Below are 23,491 nucleotides of genomic sequence, written 5' to 3'. Positions count from 1 at the left end.
TTATGGCCCTGTCTACATTTCTAGTACCACAAAGTATGTTTCATTTGAATAAAATGCATAGGACTTCCTTAAACTTAGTGCTAATTGCTAATATGCTTAAACACTTCAAGTACAAATTCCATACTTTCCCCCAGTGGGGCCCAAGGTTGTCAATATTCTCATGCACTAAATACTATAGCCTAATTACAGAACTTCTGTGCACGCAGAGTTTTTCTAATATGCCCAGGTCCCTATTCTCCTAGAAAATCCAATTTACATCTCTGGGATGTCAAATACCACAAATACCATGCTGTTGTTTTTATCACATCAAATAAACTATTTTATCCTTTACCTTCTTAAGAAGAAATTCAATAAACCTTTGCTCACTGCTGGCTTTTCTACCTCTTCCCCAATATCTCTTTCTTTTATCAAGCTTTTCCATCCACTCTGGAATAATCCAGAGGTAATTAGAACTTCTTACCTTCTTTAGGCCCAAAAGGAGCCAATTTATCACAAACTGTCACGGATTCCAATTCTAAATTACCAAGAGTCCAATTACCGACAGAGGCAAGGAATCTTCTTTCCAATTAAAGTGATTGATTTCTTCCCAAACCCAGTAGCATTTCACTTTTTAATTATGTTCATTCTGATCAAATGTGAGAAAATTCTTCCTCATTTTATTTTCCTTCCAAAGAACACATTACAACAAACATTAATCATGAAGTGATATGAGGCCAGACCAGCTAATGCCTTCGGCAGAAATGAACATCTCATCTATCAGTGGGTCTTGTCCATTTCATGGGTCTTAGTGGCGCTTTCACCTCCAAAGGAGGTGGGGGCGAGAGAATTATTATTTGTTACATCGCATAGTTCACCAAAGGGCTGTCAAACCTCCCAGGATCAGCTACATTGTGATGAAACGGCATTGAACATTCAGATAAACATACAGTAGCGGGGGAATGAAGACCGGGACAGAACACGAATTTTGTTTCTCGTGCGAAGAACAGAACCACAGTGTTGGAGACCAACTAGTGTGCGGAGATAAACACGAAGAACATGGGAACGATTTTTTTTTTTTCTCACTCAGGTGGCATTAGAATGATTTATGTATGGGCAAGAATTTTGAAGGAGAAAAGTAAAACTCCAAGGTCAGTATGGAGTGAGTAGAATTTGGAGCATCCGGAGGAATGTAAGGCCACTATGCCTTACAGATTGACCAAGGCCTGAAAGACACTTGTTTTATCTGCTTTGCTTTTAATCTTAGAGGGAAGACCAGCCGGTTCTGGCTCCTGCAGCCGGCTGACCCGGGAGGCTGCATCCTCAGATCCCCTTCCACCGCTCTCCACGTGCTAAGCAGGTTGGCATCAGTTCATTCACTTGAGATAATACAAAGGGCAAGGTTTTCACTGGACACACACCTCCCAGCAATCGGAGTCCCAACAAGTCGCTACCCTTGGCACTCATACAATGCTGTTGTGACCATTTCCCAAAAGCGTTCACAGATTTAGAAGAATGGGTCTGGGAGCCCTCCAAGATTTTAAATCTCCCCATTCAACCACACACCTACTGGATCAGTTTAGCGGAAAATGGAAGTATGTTGTACCCTAAGCTTTAAAAATAATCCATGTATGTAAGATTGTACCTTTGCCTTTACTCCAGGTTCAGTTTGTGAAACTCAGGAAGACCGATATGACCTTCATTAAGACTTTTCATTCCTTAAACAGACCGTTGTTGGGTCCCTCCTAAGGGGAAGGATGCCGGTGCTGGAAGTAGAGACAAGGCTCCTTCCACGGTGCTCTACGGGGAAAGGGAGATAAGCAAATGTCTCAGGAGAGAATGCAGGTGTGTGATGGGATAAAGGGTCACCCTGGTGAGAACAAAGGAAAAGAGCATTGTTCCAATGGAGGCACAAATAAGGCAGGAACTCTAGGCCATTGTGTATGTGTCACAGCGTGGGAGAACAAATGCACGGACCATTCCAAGAACCATAACTGTAAGAAAGACGAGGCCAGGCCAGATGCTGCAAAGTTACAATGCCAGACTGAGAACCCTGGTTTTTTTTTACCTAGCACGGAGGAGCATGAGGGGAGGTAATACTCCAGCTGGCTGTGCAGGGGTGGGGGCTGGGAGAGAGGAGGCTGCAGAAGTAATCCTCCAAGGGCAGACAGCAGAGCAGGCCACAGCAACAGGAGTGGATAGAAGTGGCCACGAGGGGCACATGGGTGACTCTGTCAGTTGAGCATCTGACTTTGGCTCAGGTTGTGGTCTCACGGTTCGTGAGTTCAAACCCCACACTGGGCTCTCTGCTGTCAACCTGTTGGTGCAGAACCCACTTCGGATCCTGTGTCGCCCTCTCTCTGCCCCTCCCCCGCTCGCACTCTCTCAAAAAATAAAACATTAAAAAAAGAGAAGGAGTGGCATTTGGGAGACTCGGGATTAGTACAAACCACAGGAACTTACCATCATGGAAGTATGAAGAAGGTGAGGTAGACGCTGAGCACTATTCCATGTGAATACCTGAGTGGCCTCCATGGGCTGGCTGGCTCTCACTATTTAAACATTTCTTATAGTTATTATTCATATCTTGCATTGAGCTCTCGTTTTAAGCTCTTAAACATCTCTGGGACAAGTGGGGGAATTATTTCAATCCTTCTTTTTACAGCTGAAAGAACTAAGACCAGGGAAGCTTAGCCCTGACCAGGGAACCTCAGTAACCCAACCTACTGGTGCAGAGCTGGGATAAGAGATCAGGAGTCCCTATTACACAAACCAACGAAACACAGATCACTCAGAACTGTCCTGCTGGCATGTTTCCGGCCTCCATGTGACAGAGTTCATAGACCTTTATACCAAGAGCTGTGCTGTAAGGTGGTTTCCTGATAACGTCCATTCCAAAAGCCAATGGAAAGCCACCAGTGCATGGAATCATTAAAAAAAAAAAAAAAAAAAAAAAAAAAAAAAAAAAAATGGACGCACCCAGGTCTCAGGTCTTACACCTACATACCATTGGTGGAACTAAATTACCCTCATCCGATGCTACTTTCACACTCAAGTTTTTCCATCATCAAATTTTTAACAGAACAATGCGCCTAAAAAGCAGGTAAAGTGGGGGCGCCTGGCTGGCTCTCCGGGTTGTAAGTTTGAGCCCCAAGTTGGGGGGCTTGAAAAAAAAATCAATAAATAAAAAGCAGGTAAAGAAATTCACTGACAAAGGTTTAGGTGTTTTAAGACTTTAATGTCCTCCACATAGTCATGAGAAAATACTGACAACGGATAAACAATAGGGGAAAAGACTCTTCAGCAAAGATCTTCCGGAACTCACAGCATCACTGGTCCAACACTCTAAAGAGAACCGTCAAGTGAACAAAGGAGAAGGGAGTTTAACAGAGAATTTTAATTTAACAGCCTCACTGAAAAATGAAGAGCAAAGCCACCAAGCAACCTTCTCTTCTCCCCACTAAAAGGAACGTAAAAGGGAATTTGGGAACTTTGAAATCTTGCAAAGCAGTTTTTTTAAGAGGGAAGAGAGAGGGGAGGGACATACCGTTGCAAGCGTAACGCATACTATGTGAGATCGATGATTCTAAGGTCTCTATATGCATCACTAGGAACCATATTATTAGAAACATGTTGCATAGAATATAAACTATTGGGTATTAAACACACCTTGCTATATAAACATACAGTATATCACTTTTATCTCTTTATGAGAATAACAGTATAAAGAAAGATCCCCAGTTTGCCTTTTAGCCTAGAACCCCTAAACACTCACTACCTGGTCAGTGTGGACTTGGAAGTAACAGGTGCAGAACCCAGGACACCCCTCTGTGTCATTCTGTAAAGGATCAAGATTCAGCACCTAGAGGTCCCCACCCAGCCTCCATGCCTTGTTTTTGTGTTTCCAGAAAAAGTAACTTCAATTTGCATAACTGAGTCCACAGGCGAGTTTGAATACTGAGATCTAGCCAGGAAAAGTAGCAGCAAGGACAAAATCAGCTGGAACTCTCTAGGAAAGCAAAAGGTTTTTAAAATGCTTCCAGTTCAAGTCAGAATTAAGGTGGTGGCCGTTAAGTCTCCCCAGCTTTGCACAGCTGTGGACATGTTGCTGTTCTTTGAAAAACGAGATCTATGATAAGCATGTTCACCCGAGAAAAATACCGTGTCTGCTAAGTTTCTGTCATCATTGCCGAGTTACTTTCAATTTTGTACACTGTTCAAGGGCAGAGTACACACTGGTTAAGATGTGTTCACAGCTGATGCATCTCCAGAAAGTTCTTCATGAAGGCAGCCAGCTTCTGCACATCCTCAATCGTGACGGCGTTATACAGAGACGCCCGGATGCCTCCCACAGACCTAGAGGGACCAAAGATGCCACCATGAAGAACAAAAGCATCCAATTTAGCATCAAGACAACCGTCTTTCCAGTGCCCAGTCACCGGCTCCTGAGACCGACGCAGCACCTGAGGCCAGCATGCCCAACCTGTCACCTGAAAGCCTCACAGATGGCCGGGAGCTTCAAACCTCTCATCATTACGAAATTCTCCCAAATGCAGTGAAGGACCATCATGCTCACACATGACCTAGATTAACCCAGCTACCCATGGGCCTGCCAGGTAGGGAGGAGGGGGCCAGCAATCACTGCAGGACAGATGTCTCACCTCCCGCGTGGCGAGGACACATTTTTTCATAGAGCATGCGGGACTTTCTGATGCCCAGCGGGAGCAAGAGTGATCCTTTCTCACCAGACATGAGACGGCAACCTCTGTGCCGTAAAGGTCATCTAACACATTTTCAAAAGTAATGTTGACAAAAGCCTGTAGATGTGGCTCCACCATGCGCCCAGCCAGGGAATCATGCTAAGGGCTCTATAAGCAAGAGGAGAGGGGCGCCTGGCTGGCTCAGCCAGTAGAGCATGCGACTCTTGATCTCAGCCCTGTGTTGGGTGTGGAGATCGCTTAAAAATAAAATCTACGGGGTACCTGTGTGGCTCAGTTGGTGAAGCGTCCAACTTTGGCTCAGGTCATGATCATCCCGTTTGTGAGTTTGAGCCCCGCATCCGGCTCTGTGCTGACAGCTCAGAGCCTAGAGCCTAGAGCCTGTTTCCGATTCTGTGTGTGTCTCTCTCTCTGCCCCTCCCCCGTGCGTGCTCACTCTCTCTCTCTCTCAGAAATAATAAATGAATAAACTTAAAAAAATAAATAAATAAAAATTAAAAAAAAAAAAAAAAAAAAAACAGAACATTACGCCAGTGACCTGAGCTTCTGATCTGGAAGCATACTCACCTATGCCCTTTCAAGGAGATCATATTGAGTTCGAGAGCTTTATCGAGAAATCTTTTTTCTAAAGCATCATCTCCTTTAGCATTGCCAATGCGGAATGGAATATTCATCTTGCTTCTATTCTGGGGCTCCACCGGACATCTGAAAAGCATGTTTATTATTCGCCACTTTTCCAAAACGTGCGACAGCCATTAACGATCAACAGAAAAATTGTTTTAAACATTTTGTCATTACAAAAGAAGATTTAAAAAGTCTGCCCCAGGACATTTATAACTTTTACTTAAGGAGATCATTCTTGCATATGGAACAGTGAGTTAGCACTGCCTTGTATGACTTGTACTTACTTTCCATGAGCCTCAGTTTTCTCACCTAAATAATGGAAATAACACCTCCATTTCAGATTAGTTGTGATAGTTCAGTGGCACAACATACATGGAGCTTCTAACATATGGCAGCCACATGACAATGTGACATTGTTTCTCTACAAGGCTAGAGAGAAAAAATATGTCAGTCCTAAGAGTGGCTGAAAAACTTAATAATGAACAGCTTTCAAATCACTTGTCAACACTGATTGTCCCAGGCCGTGTGACCTTGAGTAAGTTACTAAACCTCTCTGTTGTGCCTCACTTTCCTCATTTACTGAATAGTGGGAAGAGTAATGGAACATACCTTCTAAGGTTGATGTGAGGATTAAGTGAGCCACGACTTATAGGGAGTTTTTGAGGTATATTGAGGTATATTTTTAAATGGCCACAAATTCTCTAGAGCTCTCCCAGCAAGAACGGGGTCTAGCTCTCCACAGCTTTTGAATCTGGGCTGGCCTTGTGACTTGCTTTGACCAAGAGACTGCAACGGAAGTGTTGCTGTGCAACTTGCAAGGGGAATGCGGCCTCCATAGCTGTCCTCTTAAAACATGGCCACCATATTAGCAAGCCTGAGCTAGCCTGCTGGAAAGAGGCCCAGGTAACAGCCAGCACCAATTCCTATACACGTGAGTGAGGTCACTGTAGATCACTGGCTCCAGGTGAATGACCAGATGACCTTGAACGAATAAACGTCCCAAGTGAGAGTGGCCGAAGAACCACCCAGCTAAGCCCAGCCCAACCTACTGACCCAAAGTCATGAGCAAAGAAAATGGCTGTTGCTTTGACAACTGTCTTGCCTGATCTGGGATGCCAAAACAGGTAACTGATACAATCCGAAATAGTGCCTGGAACATATTAAACTATACAAGTATCAGTTAAATTCAACAAATTCATCTTTTTATTCCCAGCACCTTGCTCAAGACTTATACAAACTCTCAAAAATGAAATGATGTGTGAATTTTTATCTAGGAAAGTTTAGAAATTTGACTTCGGTTTCAGATTTGAAAAATAAGCAGCCAAGATTAAGTCCCATTGACAATCAAAGGAGACAAATGGAAGAGCTGACATCTAGACCCAGAATAAAGAAGAGTCAAATATGTAATAACCCTTTCTCTATTTTCAAGCTCATCCTGTTTTGTTCTTACACTTCCACAGGGTGTGATTCATTAAAATTAAACAGCAAATAAAAGCAGTGTGAGGAGGCCCCTGTTAAAAGTTATGCTCTCCCCTAAGGGCACATACATAATTCCTGTTAAAGTTAATAAGAGTCAAGTGCACACCCACAGGCAGAAGAGACGCCAAGGAGGGAAACCAAATATCCGGTAATAGGCTTTGAGCCCGAATTCCACGCACCCCCCTTTCACGAGGTGGTAGGTTTCATGGCTGACATTTAAATTAAAAATTCATTGGCTACCCTCTTGATATTCTGCTGCCTCAGGCTCCCAACAGGAGGGTCCAATTATAGCACAAAGCACGTCTAATTTAAGAAGAGAAAAAAATTAAAAGGAGGAAGAATGAAATATCTTATTTACAGTTCACCCCCACCCCAAATCTACCCCATTCTATCGTGAAAGCAGACGGCAGCAGGAGAGCCATGCATTGGCACACAAGTCGTTCCCTCGAGCCCAAGAGGGTCTGTGGCGTAAGGCTCAAGGGAAGCAAAGATTAAAGGGGATTCACTGCCCCCATCTGGTGTGATGGCCGTATAGGGAATTAAAAAGAACAATGGCTCGCAGAGGAGAACAGAGTGGAAACACCAGAAGGTGGAGAGACCTGCTAGAAAGCTCTTACAAAGAGGTTTCCTGCTTGGAAGAATGAGGGCCTGTGACTAAGGCAGGGGCACTGGGGAGCCTCAAGCATGGGGGGTAAACTCAAATGCCAACAGGGGCCCCGCTGTCATATAAATGAGAACAGGTCCGTAGGCCACACCAGCACAAACTCCTTTTGTTACCTAACAGATGTGACTGCCCCGTTCTTTACCTCCCCAGGGAAATATGCTCCTTCTTCTTCTTGAAACACATGGTCCTCCTGACCAAAGTCCCCCCCCACCAGCCCCACTCCACTGTCAGGGACACATGGGTTATGAAGTAAGAAATCTGGAGTCGGTTGAGCGTCCAGCTTTGGCTCAGGTCATGATCTCACGGTTCATGGGTTCAAGCCCTGGTCAGGTTCTGTGCTGACAGCTCAGAGCCTGGAGCCTGCTTTGGATTCTGTGTGTCTCTCTCTCCTGCCTCTCCCCCAATCATGCTCTGTCTGTCTCTCTCAAAAATAAATAAACACAAAAAAATTAAAAAATGAAGAAATCTGGATTTTTAAAGATCTTCCCATATTCCGATATCGGCTTAAGTTGTGTTTTAAACACGCTGCGAGGTGCCCCTGGGTGGCTCAGTCGGTTGGGCCTCCGACTCTTAATTTCGGCTCAGGTCATGATCTCGCAGTTTTAGGAGTTGGAGCCCCGCATGGGCTCTGCGCTGGCGACACAGAGCCTGCCTGAGATTCTCCTTCTTTCCCTGTCCCTCCCCTGCTCACGCTCTCTCCTTCTGTCAAAAATGGTAAAATTAAAATTAAAAATAAAATAAAATGAAATAAAATAAAATAAAATAAAATAAACGCTCTGTGAGCTTTACAAAGCACTGTCGTGGGCTACACTTGGCCACTGCTCCCCAGTGTGCAATCTGGGGAGTTACTACTGAATTTCGGAAGCTAGCAGAAGGTGCCAAGGCTGAGAGAGCTAGGGTGGGTCCTGGTAGGCAGGGTGTAATCAGCCGGGTAATCCCAGGACTACAAAGATTTAAGGAGAAACTCTAAGCAGTGCTTCCCACTATGTCTATGGTAAAAGTGGATGTGGGAGGGATTACTGAAAAAGCAGTTCCATGGCCTGATAAATTTAGCAAATCCTGCAGTCACAGGGTTAAACCAGTTTCTTGACTCCTACTAAACTTCCCGGAGCCTGTCATGAATTTCATATGAATTTTAAGCTCCCCACGTGATCAATTCCTATAGGGATACAGTTTTCCTCAAATGCATGCGGCTGAGAAACCCTTTGGGTCTCTGGGATTAGAGCTCCAGAATGACCCTTGAGGAACACAAGGACTTCTCAAGGTTCCGGAGCGGACCGGGTGGGGCAAAGGCACTGCTTCAGCAATCACCCACCTCACAGAGGGGGTGAGGGTTGGCAGGGCACAGGACGTGAGCTTCAGCGATGTCCTTCTATGAGGAAGCTGAGAAGCACAGGGAGCAAGGAAAAGAATGCACCCGGTGGGACAGAAGCCTGCAAAACACCATCACGAGGCCTCTCTTTACTGCCAGATTTTTTAAATGAAGCTAACTTTAGGGGCGCCTGGGTAGCTCAATCAGTTAAGCTTCCCGACTCTTGATTTTGGCTCAGGTTGTGATCTCATGGTTAGTGGGATCGAGACCCAAGCTGGGCTCTGCACTGGAGCCTGTTTAGGATTCTCTCTCCCTCTCTCTCTGCACCTCCCCCACTCAGCCTCGCTCTCTCTCTCCCTCCCTGTCTCTCAAAATAAACATTATTTTAAAGTTAATTTTAAATTTCTATACAACTTATGAAAATCTAGAGTCAAAATGCAGACAGCTACCATCCCCTTCCCTGAGACGGCTACCATCAGTAACCTGGTGTGCATTCCTCAGCATCTTTTTAAACATACAAATGTGTGTGCAGACATGTATATGTATGTTCATGTGTGTATATACACACCTATGCAGGGCTTACAAATATACATGTTGTGGTTTTCTAAGTGAAATAATACATGCATCATCCTTTCCTACACTTACTTTTCTCTTCTATCCCAATGACAGAACGTGGCCAGCCTCCCACGTCTGTTCACACAGACCTCCCTCACCCTTCTCACCGCACGCGTTACCCGATTAGGATGGACCCTAACTTCTTTCGTCACACCCCTCCTGATGGGCATGCTGGTTGTCTACAGATCTTCACCTAACAGCACTGGACTTGCAGGGACCAAATTAGGCATGTATCTGTATCCACAATTAGGCACACCTCTGTATCCACAAAGAGAAAGGACACAGGCATCTACTTAGACGTCAAACTCCTTGGGCAGAGAGCGAGAGTTTTGAATTCTGATGGGTGATGCAAACGTCACTCCAGAAATATCCAAATTTATACTTGACACACCAAGTGCGTTCCCTTGCCTGACGTTATCCATCTTTTTAATTTCTGCTGATCAGAGGGGAAAAACAAAATCTCCTGATTATAATCTGCATTTCTTAAGGAGGTTGGCATTCATTGCCTATTAGCCAGCTGGGTTTCTTCTGGGTCACTGGCTCAAACCATTAGCAACCACCCCATTTGTATTTGGTTATCGTTTTCCACTTGTGGGCTCTTGCCGAGGATAGTCATTTATATATTTTGCTACTACACATCTTTTCTCATGTCTGTCATTTGTTTTTGTTTTCACTCTATTTGTGATGTCATGAGCTGTGTAAATTTTAAAGATTTTCACGTAATTAAGTGTCTTTTACTTCATGGCTTCTGAGTTTTATGGCTTGTTTAGAAAGACCTTCTATACTCACTATACTTAAACTCTCTCCTATATTTTCTTCTGGTATTTTTATTTCAGTTTCTTGCATTTAGATCTTTTGACTAATTAGAACTTGTTTTTGAGCATGGCATGATGCAAATATCTAACTCTACAATTTGTCTCAATGGATTACAATGCTTCAAATATCAAAACTTTAGAAAGTTTCAAACATTCTTCTCTAATTTAAAATGCAATTCTCAAGTAGGAGCACCTGGGTGGCTCAGTTGGTTAAGCTTCCGACTTTGGCTCAGGTCATGATTTCACGGTTCTTGAGTTGAAGCCCTACATCTGGCTCTGTGCTAACAGCGTGGAGCCTACTTAGGATTCTCTCTCTCTCTCTCTCTCTCTCTCTCTCTCTCTCTCTGTCTGTCTCTCTCTGTCTGCCATTCCCCTGCCCAAGCTCTCTCTCTCTCTCTCAAAATTCATGAATTAATTAATTTTAAAAAATAAAATGCAATTCTCAAGCAAACATGGACAGCTTCTGGCCTTGACTCTTCCACGGACAGTAATACTGTCTGTCCCTATCACTGCCCCACTACATTAACATGGATGAGTTTTAGGAGACTGTACATTAACATTACATTTGATTGATGTAAATATGTTATTTTTTAAAATTTGCAGCGATCCTTTTGCATTAACTTGCCCAGATGAGCATCTGCATTTACTTGTAGATATTTTATCATTTTTGTGGCTACTACAAATGGGATCTTTTTACTTCATCACGCTTTTCATTGTTATTTCTGGAGTACAGCAAAGTAATCGACATTTACATATTTAGCTGTAACTAATCACAATTCTGACCTTGATCATTTCTAAGGTTTTCCACTGATCCCTGCATTACGAACAGACAGTCACAGTCTATGAGTTTTGTAGTTTGCCTAGTGTAGTAGTTAAGGACCCCGGCCCCAGCGCCCCTGGGGTCCTTAATGTGCATATCCTCAAGTGCATATCCTGGCTTGCTCCCGCCTCCCAGCCGCCACCTTTACCTTCACCTGTCTGTGCCTCTGGAAAACAGGCTTACTGTCTGCCTCACGGGGCTGTGCTGTCATAAAATGTGTACCTTAAAGCACCAGGGCTTTGCCTGCTTTGTTTTATGCTAGTGTTATCACTGGACCCATCCATGCTCCCCTCTTTCCTAAGGTCTGATCCCCAAAAGAAGGTAACAAGAAAGGGGACCTCAGGTCTGGATACGGATGCCTTCACTTGGACATCTTTATAATATCAAAATTAGTACCTAATATATAGTGAGCACTGTGTGTCAGGACCATTCTAAGGGCTTCCCATAGTAACACAAAATAATAATATTAGGAAGTAACATTTTTTAATTTATTTTTTATTTTTTTAATGTTTACTTATTTACTTTTGAGAGAGAGAGAAAGAGAGCAGAAGCAGAGGAGGGACAGAGGTAGACAGGGAGACACAGAATCCGAAGCAGGCTCCAGGCTCTGAGCTGTCAGCACAGAGCCCAACGCAGGGCTCAAATTCATGAACAGTGAGATCACGACCTGGGCCGAAATAGGACGCTTAACTGACTGAGCCACCCAGGCGCCCCAGGAACTAACTCTTAAGGAATTTTCCCTAAGTGCCAAGTACTTCTTCCAGGGCTTTCTATAAGGTAACCCACGCTAGAACCCTTCTTCTGAACCTTGTTATATATTCTTTATTCACATGGATTTTCATTTACTTCTCACAACAGTCATAAGAAGTATGTACCATTAGGGCACCTGGGAGATTCAGTTGGTTAAGTGTCCAACTCTTGGTTTGGGCTCAGGTCACGATTTCACGGTTTCAAGAGTTTGAATCCCGTGTCAGGTTCTGCACTGACAGTGTGGAGCCTGCTTGGGATTCTCTCTCTCCCTCTCTCTGCCCCTCCCCCACTGCACTGTCTCTGTCTCTCTCAAAATAAACAAACTAAAAAAAAAAGTATACCATCATTACACCCAATGTACAGATAAGGAGACAGAGTCTGGAGCAGTTAGGTCATTTGCTAATAAGTGGCAAAGAGGGGTTCACTGTCCACATGGGCTCAAGTCAGGGTCAACCAGCACCATGTGGATGGTTAAACTATGTAATGAACTCAGGGACTTCGAAGGCTGACTTTTCTAGTGTCGGAGTCCATGCCAGGGTCACTGGCAGAGCTGGTACAACCCCCTAGAAACTGCCCAGAACCATGTTCAGTAATGGGCTGCCTTATGAGTTGGGGGAAGCCAAAGCGGAGGGGGGAACAAAAATAAGGAGCTAGAGGTGGTGGTAAGTGACAAAGTCTAATTCTAGGCTATTTGGTATTCTTTAAAATTGCTCACCTCCCTCGGGGGCCATATGTCTATAGCTGAAAAGACAAGCGAAGAAGTTCCTGAAAATCCAAGTGAATACCGGAAGAGCTAGTAAGCACCCACTGCAAACACTGAGCGGGGAGCAAGCAAAAGGCCGCTTGACTCCAGTAACAGGGTCCCACAAGAACGTCAGGCGCCAGGATGACATTTTCTGGGCAGGCAGCCCAGGGCGGATGGAAGTTCCCAGAAAGAGGTTTACTCTGAAGATGAAAATTCCGGGTCAAGGTTGTGCATAAGTAAATGAAAAGTGTTAGGTGGGAAAGTGACCTGATTCCTCAGGAGACAACCCGCCTGCCATGTTGGCTTCAGCAGGCTGTCTTCTGGGAAATGCCAGGCTGCGTGCTTGGAGTATAAGAACCTTGGGGGGAAAAGGAATTCTGGGGTTTCTCAGTGTTTCTCTCCTATGCCTTGTTTTGCTTCTAATTCTCTGGATTCTTCCAGAGGCATTATCATTCTTTCTGTCTTCTCATTTCATGCCTACACATCTCCTTAGAAATAAATGGAGCCAAAAGCTAATAGAAAATTTGGTCTCCCCTCCACAACAGCCAAGTGCTTTCACTCACATTCAGGTTCTGAGCACTGTGGGGGTCAGGAAAGATACCTTATTCTTCTGTGTATCCCAGGGCCTAGAACAAGGTTAGCCCAGAGAAGTGCTCAGGAAAATTTACTGGATGGATGGATGGATGGATGGATGGATGGATGGATGAGCGGGCATGTGGGTCATGATGGGATGGATGGATGGATGGACGGATGTGTGTGGATGGATGATGGATAGATGGATGGATGGATGGATGGATGGACAGGTGTGTGGATGGATGATGGATGGATGGACGGATAGGCATGTGGGTCATGATGGGATGGATGGATGGATGGATGGGTTGGTGGGTGGACAGATGGGTGGATAGAAGGGTAGGTGGGGGGGTAGATGTGTGGATAGGTGGATAGGTGGATGTGTGGAAGACTAAACAGGCGGACTAAGTGTGTCTTCAGACCTTTCCAGACCTTCCTTCTCATTCCAGCACAACCATCCCCTCTAGGCAACCCACTCTTAGCTCCCCAAACACAATGTACTTTCTCCCCTCAGTACCTTTGCGGGGCTGGGCCCTGTCTTCCTAAAAATTCCTAAAAGTACTTTTGCCCTCCTCTGACTAACTCTACTCATGCCCAAGGTGCAATCAAGCTCATTCAAAACCCCCCCTACACCTGCAGGCAAAGTATTATCATCTTACTGCTCCAAGCTTATAGTAACTATCACTGAGCCCTTGGCTGTGAACTCCTCGGATCATCTACCAAGCCCCCAGTCTGTACTTCGCTGTTGTGCAGAACCAGAGTAGACAGAAAGCACAACGTGCACACCTCTCCCCAGACCACATGTGGGGGAGAAGCCTAAAGGCTAAGGCATCCATCCAAACCCAACTCCCCCAGGGCCTGTGGCTAGAGGGTCACTGCATGCCAAGAACTCACAGGAACAAGCCAAAAGCATTTTAAGGACAGAGGGAGCAGTAGCACGCTGCTTTATCCTACCTACTCCACAAGTACACCCCCACCCACCACCCATGGGTGGTCAGGGAGAAGTATTAAAAGTTAGGCCTAAAGCATCGTCTTGTCCATCTGTCGTGGCACACTGAATTCTCAAAGAAAAGTATACATTCTCTAGTTCCTATCAGTCAGTTACTATCATGGAACCCAAAGAGTAACAGTCACTGAGGAGGTCTCAGGCTTGGTAAATGAGTATGTGTTTATGTACATGCATACAAATGTGTACACACAAACACACATGTATGTGTGTACATGTACATACACGCAGCATAAAGTCTCCTACACCTGTATGCCACCTGGAAGGGGGGGGTGGACGCAAACGAAAACACCATCTATTAAGCTCCCTGTGTGCCAGGCACTGTGCTAGGTGCTTCACATTCAGCATTCTGGTGAGAGGTCTATGGTAGGGGACTGGATAGTGGCCCCCCAAAAGGCAGATCCATGTCCTGACCCCTGGAAAAAGGGTCTTTGAGGATGTAATTAAGTTAACGGTCTCTAGTTGACAGAAACCATCTGGGATTATCTGGGTAGGCCCCAAATCCAGCAACCAGAAGCGAGGACACACAGCAAAGGTGAGGTCAGAGACTGGGGTGATGCACCATAGGCCACGGAATGCCTGGAGCCACAAAGAATGGTTCTTCCCTGGAGTCTCTGGGGGGAGCAAAGCCTTCCTGACACCTTGCACCTCAGGCCTCCAGAACGTGGAGAATGGATTTCTGTTGCATGAAGCCATCGAGTTAGTGAATCTTTGTTCCAGCACTTCTAGGAGACGAATACAAGGCCCATACGTTTTCTCTGTCCCTCACAGGAGCGGGTCCAGTAGTCAACACACATTCATGAATCTTCTGGTCACCAAAATGTTTTTTTGGTTTTTTAAATTTGTTGTTTGTTTTGTTTTTTGTTTTTTTTTTGAGAGAGAGAGACAGAGTGCAAGTGAGGGAGGGGCAGAGAAAGAGGGAGACAGAATCTGAAGCAGGCTCCAGGCTCTGAGCTGTCAGCACAGAGCCCGACGCGGGGCTCAAACCCACAAACCATGAGATCATGACCTGAGCTGAAGTCGGTGCTCAACCGACTAAGCCACCCAGGCTCCCCAGTCACAAAAATGTTTAACTAGAAGTCTCCTCATTCACAGACTGCAGGCCCGGGATGGGAATATTTGTCCTATAATAACGGAAGCAGTGAACTTCTAAAAAGGTAGGCGACCCGGCTGAGGGGATCAGGACTAGGTGTTTATACCAAGGGCCTCCAGTGGAATCCCTACATAAAGGGGAGCGCTTCCAGCAAATCTGCGTGATTTTTCCCGAGGGATGTACCAAGGATGCAGACAGAGGGAGAAGGGGTCTGCCCCAGGAAGAACTGAGACTCTTCCCCAGGAGAGATCTTTGGTGTGAGAAACATCACCACCCCCCGGGAAACAGGTCCCTAGGCCGGCGAATACGCAGATGGGGCCGTACAAGGGGAGAACCCACCTGCCTCCAACTGCTGGGGCCCATGACCACCCAGCTCACTGGCACTTCAACATCAAGAAAGGGAAACGTGTCCATTTCTCAAAGGCACACGTCATATACACGCGTGAAAATTCACAAGAGGCAAGGAGCACCCGGGTGGCTCAGTCGGTTTGGCGTCCGACTCCAGCTCAGGTCACAGTCTCACGACTCCATGAGTTTGAGCCCCACATCGGGCTCGCTGCCATCAGCACAGAGCCCACTCTGGATCCTCTGTTCCCCTCTCTCTCTGCCCCTCCCCCGCTTGCGTGCTCTCAAAAATAAATGAAACCTTTTAATTAATTAATTAAAGAAAATAAATTCACAAGAGGCAAGATGTGAGAGAAAGTCCATCAACTTACACGTAGAATCCTTGCGAATTATCAATGATGTCATAAATCATCTGCGATTTGACGGAGCTGAGGTTCTCCATGGCTGCTGCACCGCCGTTGTTCTTGATCCACTCCAGGACCAAGCCCATGACATAGATGCTGAAGTAAAGATTCAAAAAAAAAGAAAATCCATCTAGTTCAGCTTGGCAAAGGTGGAAAGACATTCAAGCCGACTGTTGTTTTGCAGCAAGCATCCTCCCCACCCCCACCCAGTTAACCCTTCACTTCCTACACTCACAGAGCCCATACGTCCCATAGTTTGTACCATTCACTCCTTTATTTTGTATTTCTCTGGGCCCACGATCTGGACTCTATGGTTGTGGAAGACCTGAAGCACAGCGTTCACCTTCTCTACAGCAGAGCCCTCACAGGGGGCCCGGGGCCCCCACCTTGAGGGAGAAGTGTGGTATGGCACTAGAAGCAGGGGCTCCGAGTCAGTCTTGACTCTGGTCCCACTGCCGCCACTAAGACTACCCAGGATTAGTCACCTTGGAAATCCAAACCCCGGCTTTCCCATCTGGAAAGACGGACACCTACCACCCTATGCTGGACACCTGGCATTTCAGCTGTCCCAATCTTCCTAACCCCACGCCCACCCGACGGGCAGACCCAGCAGGGTCCCTTGTCCTCTGGTCTCAGAGCTGGGCAGGGGACCTAATGGGGCCGATCAGAGCCCTCCCTGGGATTCTCTGACCTGGGAGTGAGGACAAAGAGGCAGACCTAGCGCTGGTCAAAGTGTGAGACTTGAGTAAGAACGTGTGACAGAGACTCATCTGCTTTCCAGCAGAAAGAAGCAAGGATCAGAAACGGAGAGCAAGTGGGGTGGGATTTGTGTCCCTGGTTCCAGGAGGAGCCACTGCACCCCAGCCCCTCCTGGAGCTTGGCAGTGTTCCTCTCTGAGCCAAAATGTCAGCTCGGCCACCTGTGAGACATCGGGGCTCGAGGGGACCTTAGGAGACAGATCGGGTGAAGTGCTTAGTGCAGGGTCTGGCACGTGGCAGGTAGGTGACACAAGTGTAGTCAACAGCATCTTCATTACGAAGTGCTCATAACTGCACTGAACACACATGTTGAAGAGCAGTGGATGGTTTCCCAGTGGCCTTCTGAAAGCCCATCTCTCTCTTTTTTTTAAGTTTATTTATTTTGAGAGAGAGAGCATGTGTGTGCACCAGAGGGGTGCAGAGAGAGAGAGAGAGAGAGAGAGAGAGAGAGAATCTCAAGCAGGCTCTGTGCCTGAGCCACCCAGGCCCTGAAAGCCACCCTGAAAGCCCATCTCTTAAAGGCGCAAACAGCTCCGTGTGTACCTCACTGAAAGTTTGTGGGGGCAGGAGCACAGGTCTCCAAGGGAAGAGATACCATCCACTTGAGCTGGGAATATGCAGATCAGCTCTCGGCTGTGCACTCTCCAGGAGTGGAAAAGAGGTCCCCACCAGGGATCTGTGCAAACCAAGTGGCCAGGAGTCAATGCCCAGCAAAGATCTGGGGTGCTAACCCCTGGACAAGAGCTGCCTCGTTCATTAACACCACGGGTCTGTTACCACCGTGACAGGTTGAAGAGGGAGATCACTGGATCTGGAAAGCACTCTAATGGCCAGAAGCTTGTCCCAGAGGAAGCCCAAGGCACTAACTGGCTCATTCACTGTGTCAACCTGGTAGGTAGAGGACCCCAGTGTTTCCATCCCCAGAAGTTAGCAGAAGCCAATGCTGGGCTGCTCAGTAGGCAGTGGGCAGACAGCAGCCTGCACCCACAGACGTGTAATAGCCTCTCCAGAAGCTTCTCCAGCTTGAGGAATGAGAAACAGTAGCTAGTGGCAAAAAGGGAAGAGAGAATAGAGTGGAGAACAGCCCCTGAGTAATTTAGAGCCTCAGCTGCAGCTCTGTGGATAATGACTGAGAAAGCAGAGGGACAAAGTGGAAAGAAGAAAGGCAGAGGAGTGTATTCCAACATCTATTATGGGGCCAGGCAGCCTGCTAGTTGTTCCTTCTTTTCTTGATCACAATAATCCTGAGGTCAGAGCTACCATCATCCCATTTCACAGATGAGGAAACTGACGTTTGGGGAATTTAATTTGGCTAATGTCACCCATGTAGTGGCTGATGAAGCCAGGATGGCAACCCCGCCTGGTCGGACTCCAAAGCCTGGGCTTTTTTCGCAGTAACCAAGGCATCTGGTTTTGTAGGGGCTCCAGGACCCTCAGCCACTACCTCACCGGCTAGTGGGGCAGCCAGGCTGGCACCAAAGCTCAGACACAGCTGCCCGTGCGGCTGCTAGAGCAGCTTCACAGCACACCTGTGTGGATGTGTGTGTGTTCCAGATAGGACGCTGCCCGCCTCTCTCTCTCTCCGGAAAAAAAAAAGGGGGGGCGCCTGGGTGGCTCAGCCAGTTGAGCGGCCGACTTGGGCTCAGGTCATGGTCTCATGGTTTGTGAGTTCGAGCCCCACATCGGGCTCGCTGCTGACAGCACGAAGCCCACTTCGGATCCTCTGCCCCTTTCTCTCTCTGCCTCCCCCCCCGCCCCGGCTCTCTCCCTCTCAAAAATAATAATATAAACATTAAAAAAAACCACAGATATGACACTGCCCACCCACTCCTCTGTTCGGTGACCCGCTCTAGAACTCCCTTCTAACCCCAAACTCACTCTCCCATGAACCACAGAAGCACACCCCGCCCCATGACCCAGGCAAAGCCACTGGTGCCTATTCACTGACCGTACCCTTCCAAGGCCGCATTTCGCTTTCACCTATAGCTTTGTTATCCTAGCGTTCCCTAGCTGCTTTCTCGCTACTCAAATCCAAGGCTGCAGCAAGGTCCACAGTCCCAGCCAGTTCTCCGCACCAACACACTGCCCTCTCCGTAGCTGTCATGCTCAGACTCAGTGCTAATCTTAATGGGATCTGAGCAGGCGCTCGGCAGAAAGCCCTCCCGTCTTCCATGCTGTCCCAGAGCCGGCACCTGGAGCCTCGCCTATGAAGCCTCAGCATGAGGCAGACCGCTCGGAAGGAAGCGGGTTCTCCCTGTGGCTTCCGATTCATTATCAACTCAAGCTTCTAGAGACCCCACACAATCCAAACTCTTCAAACTATAGGGACCCTAAATGTTCGGTCTCAATTCTCCCCATTAACCAATTTAACATGCCTGATTCATGCCTTCACTTCTAAAATGCCACCTGCATCACACAGCATAGGTTTACCATCGAAGCTTGTCTATTAAGTTACTAAATAAATCACAGTAGATCCATTCTGTGGAATACCACTGGAACACCATACAGCAATTCAAAGGGGGGGAAAGGCAGGTATTTGAGCTTATATCGCATAGCATAGTGTTCGCGGCAGATTGTGGGGTAGAAAAAAGAAATTCACAGAATAGTCTACAGGGTAAAGTCCCACTCACATAACTAAATACAGCTCTGTATATCTGCATACGCCCAGTTAAGGGTCTGTCGGGACCCACAACGAGCAGTGAATAGTGGTTACCCCGGCCGGTTCTGCTCACTTCAGAAATCTTTGCTAGGAACACATTAGGTGGCTCAGTTGGTCAAGTGGCCAACTCTTGATTTCGGCTCAGGTCATGATCTCAGTTTGTGGGTTCAAGCTTCGCACTGGGTTTTGCACTTACAGCGTGGAGCCTGCTTGGGATTCTCTCCGTCTCTCCCTTCCTCTCTCTTTGCCTGCCCTCCCCCCCAACGCCCTTTACCCGATCTGAAAATAAATTAACTTAAAAAAATAAAATTATTTAAAAAAAAGAATACATGTTAACTTTTTAAAGCAATACAAATACTCTCTGTGCACTAAGGCTTAGAAAAGCACACCAGAAATCCTCAGAAAAACTCTCCCTGGCTGTTTGTTCTGAAGATTCTAACTGCAGAAACTCATCTGCTTCTGGGGTTCATGAGGAGCAAGGCTAAGGCCCTGGGCAGGCCCTCACTCCTACTCTGGTAAGAGAGGCGGCCTTGATTAACGGGGTTATTTTCTTATTAGTTACTTTACCTCGTACTACAGAGAAAAAACAAATATATACTTACAGGGTCAGAGAACTATTTGTGGGTTCAGAGGGAAGTGTGTGTACCTTCTTGCCTGTGCATTCATTGGGCTTAGTGTGATGTACTAAAGGGTTAAAACAGAAGGCCCACGCGATCCTTTATTCCACCCTAATTCACAGCTCAGGGCTACAGGCAACTATGTGAAGCCTTACTCAGCCCAGTTCACACAAAATGCCCAGAGCCAATGGTCATTCAGCTCTGATTTTAAAAGGAGAAAAAAAAAAAAAGGCTTCTGTTCAAACAACTTGGGGCCTTTTCAAGGACTTCTGTGTGATTCAAAGCTCAGGAGTCTTCTGCCCGTCTTACTGACTCACATTCAAGGATGGGGGAGGGCATCTGGCACAAATCTTATCTCTAACTTGGGGTTTGTTCTCACTGCGTGAGCTAAAATTTTCTAACCTTGAAGGTTGTTAAGTACCAACAAATGGACTAAGTTGGTTTTCCAAGCCATAGATTTACGGTAATTGGTCAATTGAACGGACTTTTATTTCTCTCCTGTTCTCTTCTTTCGGGGTTAAGAGAAAGGACGGCAACTTCCAGGGGGTCTTGGTCAGAACACATTTGAAACCGGTCTTTCTCTGCTACGTTTACACTATTCTAATCGAATATTAATGATTCTGCCCCTCGATGGTCTCAGCACTGTTCTGATCTGCCCGGGGGGGAAAAGTTTTGCCCCTTTTCTGCCCTTGTTTCTGGTTCAGCCCCCTCTCCTGAGGCAGGAAAGCTCTGGGGAGGCAGTGACGGCCCTCCTCCACCCAATGTAACCCTCCTCCAGGTGACCAGCTGAGGTGACCAGCTGAGCTGACTGGTCAAGGCCCAGGCTGAGGCCTGCACAGGAGCTGGTAGGGGAGGGACCCTACATGAGAGTCACTGAGGAGTCCCTCTCTGTGTCTGACTCCACACACTGTTCTCCTATCATTTTGTCATATTTATTAGACAGACTGACCTGCTTTCTCACTGTTCCCACTGACTTTTCACCCTAATATTAACAAACAAACAGCATTTTAACATATTCATTGTATGTTTTAGAATTTGCTTCCGGTAACTCTTAGCTACCAGAGAAGGTGCCAGAGAGTGTGCCCTCCCCCCCCCCCCCCCCCCCGCCCCTCCGGGCTGTGCTGTGATCTGAACTTGCCAGCTTTCAGACCACATTTCAGGACAGTGTTCCCCCCACCTCCTCCTGGAGCCCACGGTGGTCTGTGTCTCACCCTGAAAGACCCACCTGATGGCGAGCCAGGCCTTGGCCCCACCTTCTAACAGGGAGGACAAACACCACCTGTCACTGTGCAGCCTGGCAGCTAAGCCCCTTCCCCAGGCTCCCCTGCACCTGCATCCTCACCACTCGGCACTTCCAACTTGTTTCCAACTTGGCCAGTGATCGCTGGCGCCTGGAACTGCCTGGAACCCCAGAAACAGGACCGATGGACAAGAGGTTCAGCCCCACTGTCCCCACCCTTAACAGGCATTTCAGAAACATTCTCAACCAGGGTGAAACAGAGTGGGGTTTAGAAGTGACCAGGACAGTAACCACTAGAACACCCCATTCCCCAAGGAAAACAGGAGACACAAATTAGCTGCTGTGCCCCCGTCAGCGGTGCAGAAATCCAGTGGAAATTTCCATCAGAATTTTAACTTTGAGGGGCACCTGGGTGGCTCAGTCGGTTAAGCGTCTGACTTTGGCTCAGGTCACAATCTCACAGTTTGTGAGTTCCAGCCCCGCATCCGGCTGTTTGCTGTCAACACAGAGCCTGCTTTGGATCCTCTGCCCCCACCCCCGGCTCTCTGCCTCTCCTCCTGCTCATTCTCTCTCTCTCTCTCTCAAAATAAATAAATTAACCTTAAAAAAAAAAGAATTCTGGGGCACTTGGATGGCTCAGTTGGTTGAGCATCTGACTTCAGCTCAAGTCATGATCTCATGGTTCATGGGTTCCAGACCCGCAATCGGCCTCTGTGCTGACAGCTCAGAGCCTGAAGCCTGCTTTGGATTCTGTGTCTCCTTCTCTCTCTGCCCTTCCCCCGCTCATGCTATGTCTCCCTGTCTCTCAAAAAGGAATAAGTGTTAAAAAATTAAAAATTAAAAAAAAAAAAAAAAAGGGGGCGCCTGGGTGGCTCAGTAGGTTAAGCGTCCGACTTCAGCTCAGGTCACGATCTCACGGTCCGTGAGTTCGAGCCCCGCATCGGGCTCTGGGCTGACGGCTCAGAGCCCGGAGCCTGTTTCCGATTGTGTCTCCCTCTCTCTCTGCCCCTCCCCCGTTCATGCTCTGTCTCTCTCTGTCTCAAAAATAAAATAAATGTTAAAAAAAAAAAAAAAAAAAGAATTCTAACTTTGAGAAAAAAACACTTTTCCTTCCTAGAGCCAATTACGTAGAAGATTTTCTAGAAGCAGCCTCTATCAGGAAGAACTCAGACAAAGTCCCAACTCAGAGGGAAATGCTCTCTGCGCCAGCCTGAGCCTGCCTTTCCACATGCTCTTCCGAAAGCACTTTCCCCCCAGAAAATTCCATGAGCGGAAGAGCTGGACTCCAACAGTGATCTCCTAAGACGAATCCTTCAGACACAAAGAAACACACACTGGTAATTTCACCTGTGGAGAACACTTAAGGTACAGGGTGAACCCACCCAAGCTCTGGAACCAGGCTGTCCAGGTTCCAATCCCAGCCGTGCCACGACCTACAAGTATGGCCTTTGCTTCTTTACTTGCAAAATGGGAATAAAAAGAGTATTTACCTCCTCGGGTGCTCGGGAGCACTAAAAGGGTCATACAAATAAAGTATCACCATTCTATATCATACATGGCCTGAAAGGTAATCCATAAATTCTGGCTTTTCCCTCCCCTGCTAAAGCTCTGGGAACTAGCAACAAGAGAAACAGTAATAATACAGCAGCTAACATTTATAAATTACCATGTGCCAACCACCAAATGCGTTTTAGATGTAAGTAAATCAATCAATCAATCAATCAATCCTCACAGCACTATCAGCAGGGTACTATTATTAGTCCTGGAGGAACCTGCTACACAGACAGGTTAAGTGACTTGCCCAAGATCACACAGCTAGTAAGTAGTAAAAATCTCCCAGGCAACTGTTAAATCCTAAGTGTCACAAGATTTTCACAAAATATCTGAGGCTTAGTGTTAAAAGACCATGGGGCAGGGGAGCCTCGCTGTCCCTGAATGTGCTTTAATACACTTTTCTCACTTGGCTAATAGGAAGCCAGGCGTACCGGACAAGCACAGACTGGGTGAAAAGCCCAAGCCAGTATGTTCGCTGCCTGGTGGCCAGCTTTGTGCAGGCCCAGCAGGGAAAGAAAAGAAAGCCGGGGAGGTCTGGCCTTTGAAAGTCCTTTTCCAAAGTTTCATGGAAGCTTCCAAAGCTTCATGTTTGAGATGCACACCTGCCACTCATTTGCAGAGAGCTTTTGGGTTAATGGTAAACTCCTAAGGCTATCAAGACCTAAAAAGGGCAAGGAAAACTGATCTAACAGTGCACAGGGGATAACAGAGAGAGGTGAGCTGGGCA

The 23,491-nt window shown here is 46.8% G+C and overlaps 1 protein-coding gene across 1 annotated transcript in view; it reads right to left on the bottom strand.

Annotated features, from left to right (window-relative positions):
* Positions 1–3,193: 3,193 nt before the first annotated feature.
* Positions 3,194–23,491, bottom strand: part of PSAT1 (phosphoserine aminotransferase 1) — a 32,979-nt gene continuing 12,681 nt past the window's right edge. The window contains exons 7-9 of the mRNA XM_060610010.3: positions 15,904–16,032; positions 5,262–5,399; positions 3,194–4,332 (exon numbers count right to left, since the gene is read on the bottom strand). Coding sequence (XP_060465993.1) covers positions 4,227–4,332; positions 5,262–5,399; positions 15,904–16,032 — 373 coding nt within the window. The 3' untranslated portion in view covers positions 3,194–4,226. The remainder of the gene's footprint in view (positions 4,333–5,261; positions 5,400–15,903; positions 16,033–23,491) is intronic.

Source organism: Panthera onca, chromosome D4 (assembly GCF_046562875.1).
Source record: "Panthera onca isolate mPanOnc1 chromosome D4, mPanOnc1 haplotype 2, whole genome shotgun sequence".
NCBI lineage: Eukaryota > Metazoa > Chordata > Mammalia > Carnivora > Felidae > Panthera > Panthera onca.
Note: the sequence above shows the minus strand (reverse complement) of the source record. Positions and strands in the feature narration are given on the sequence as shown.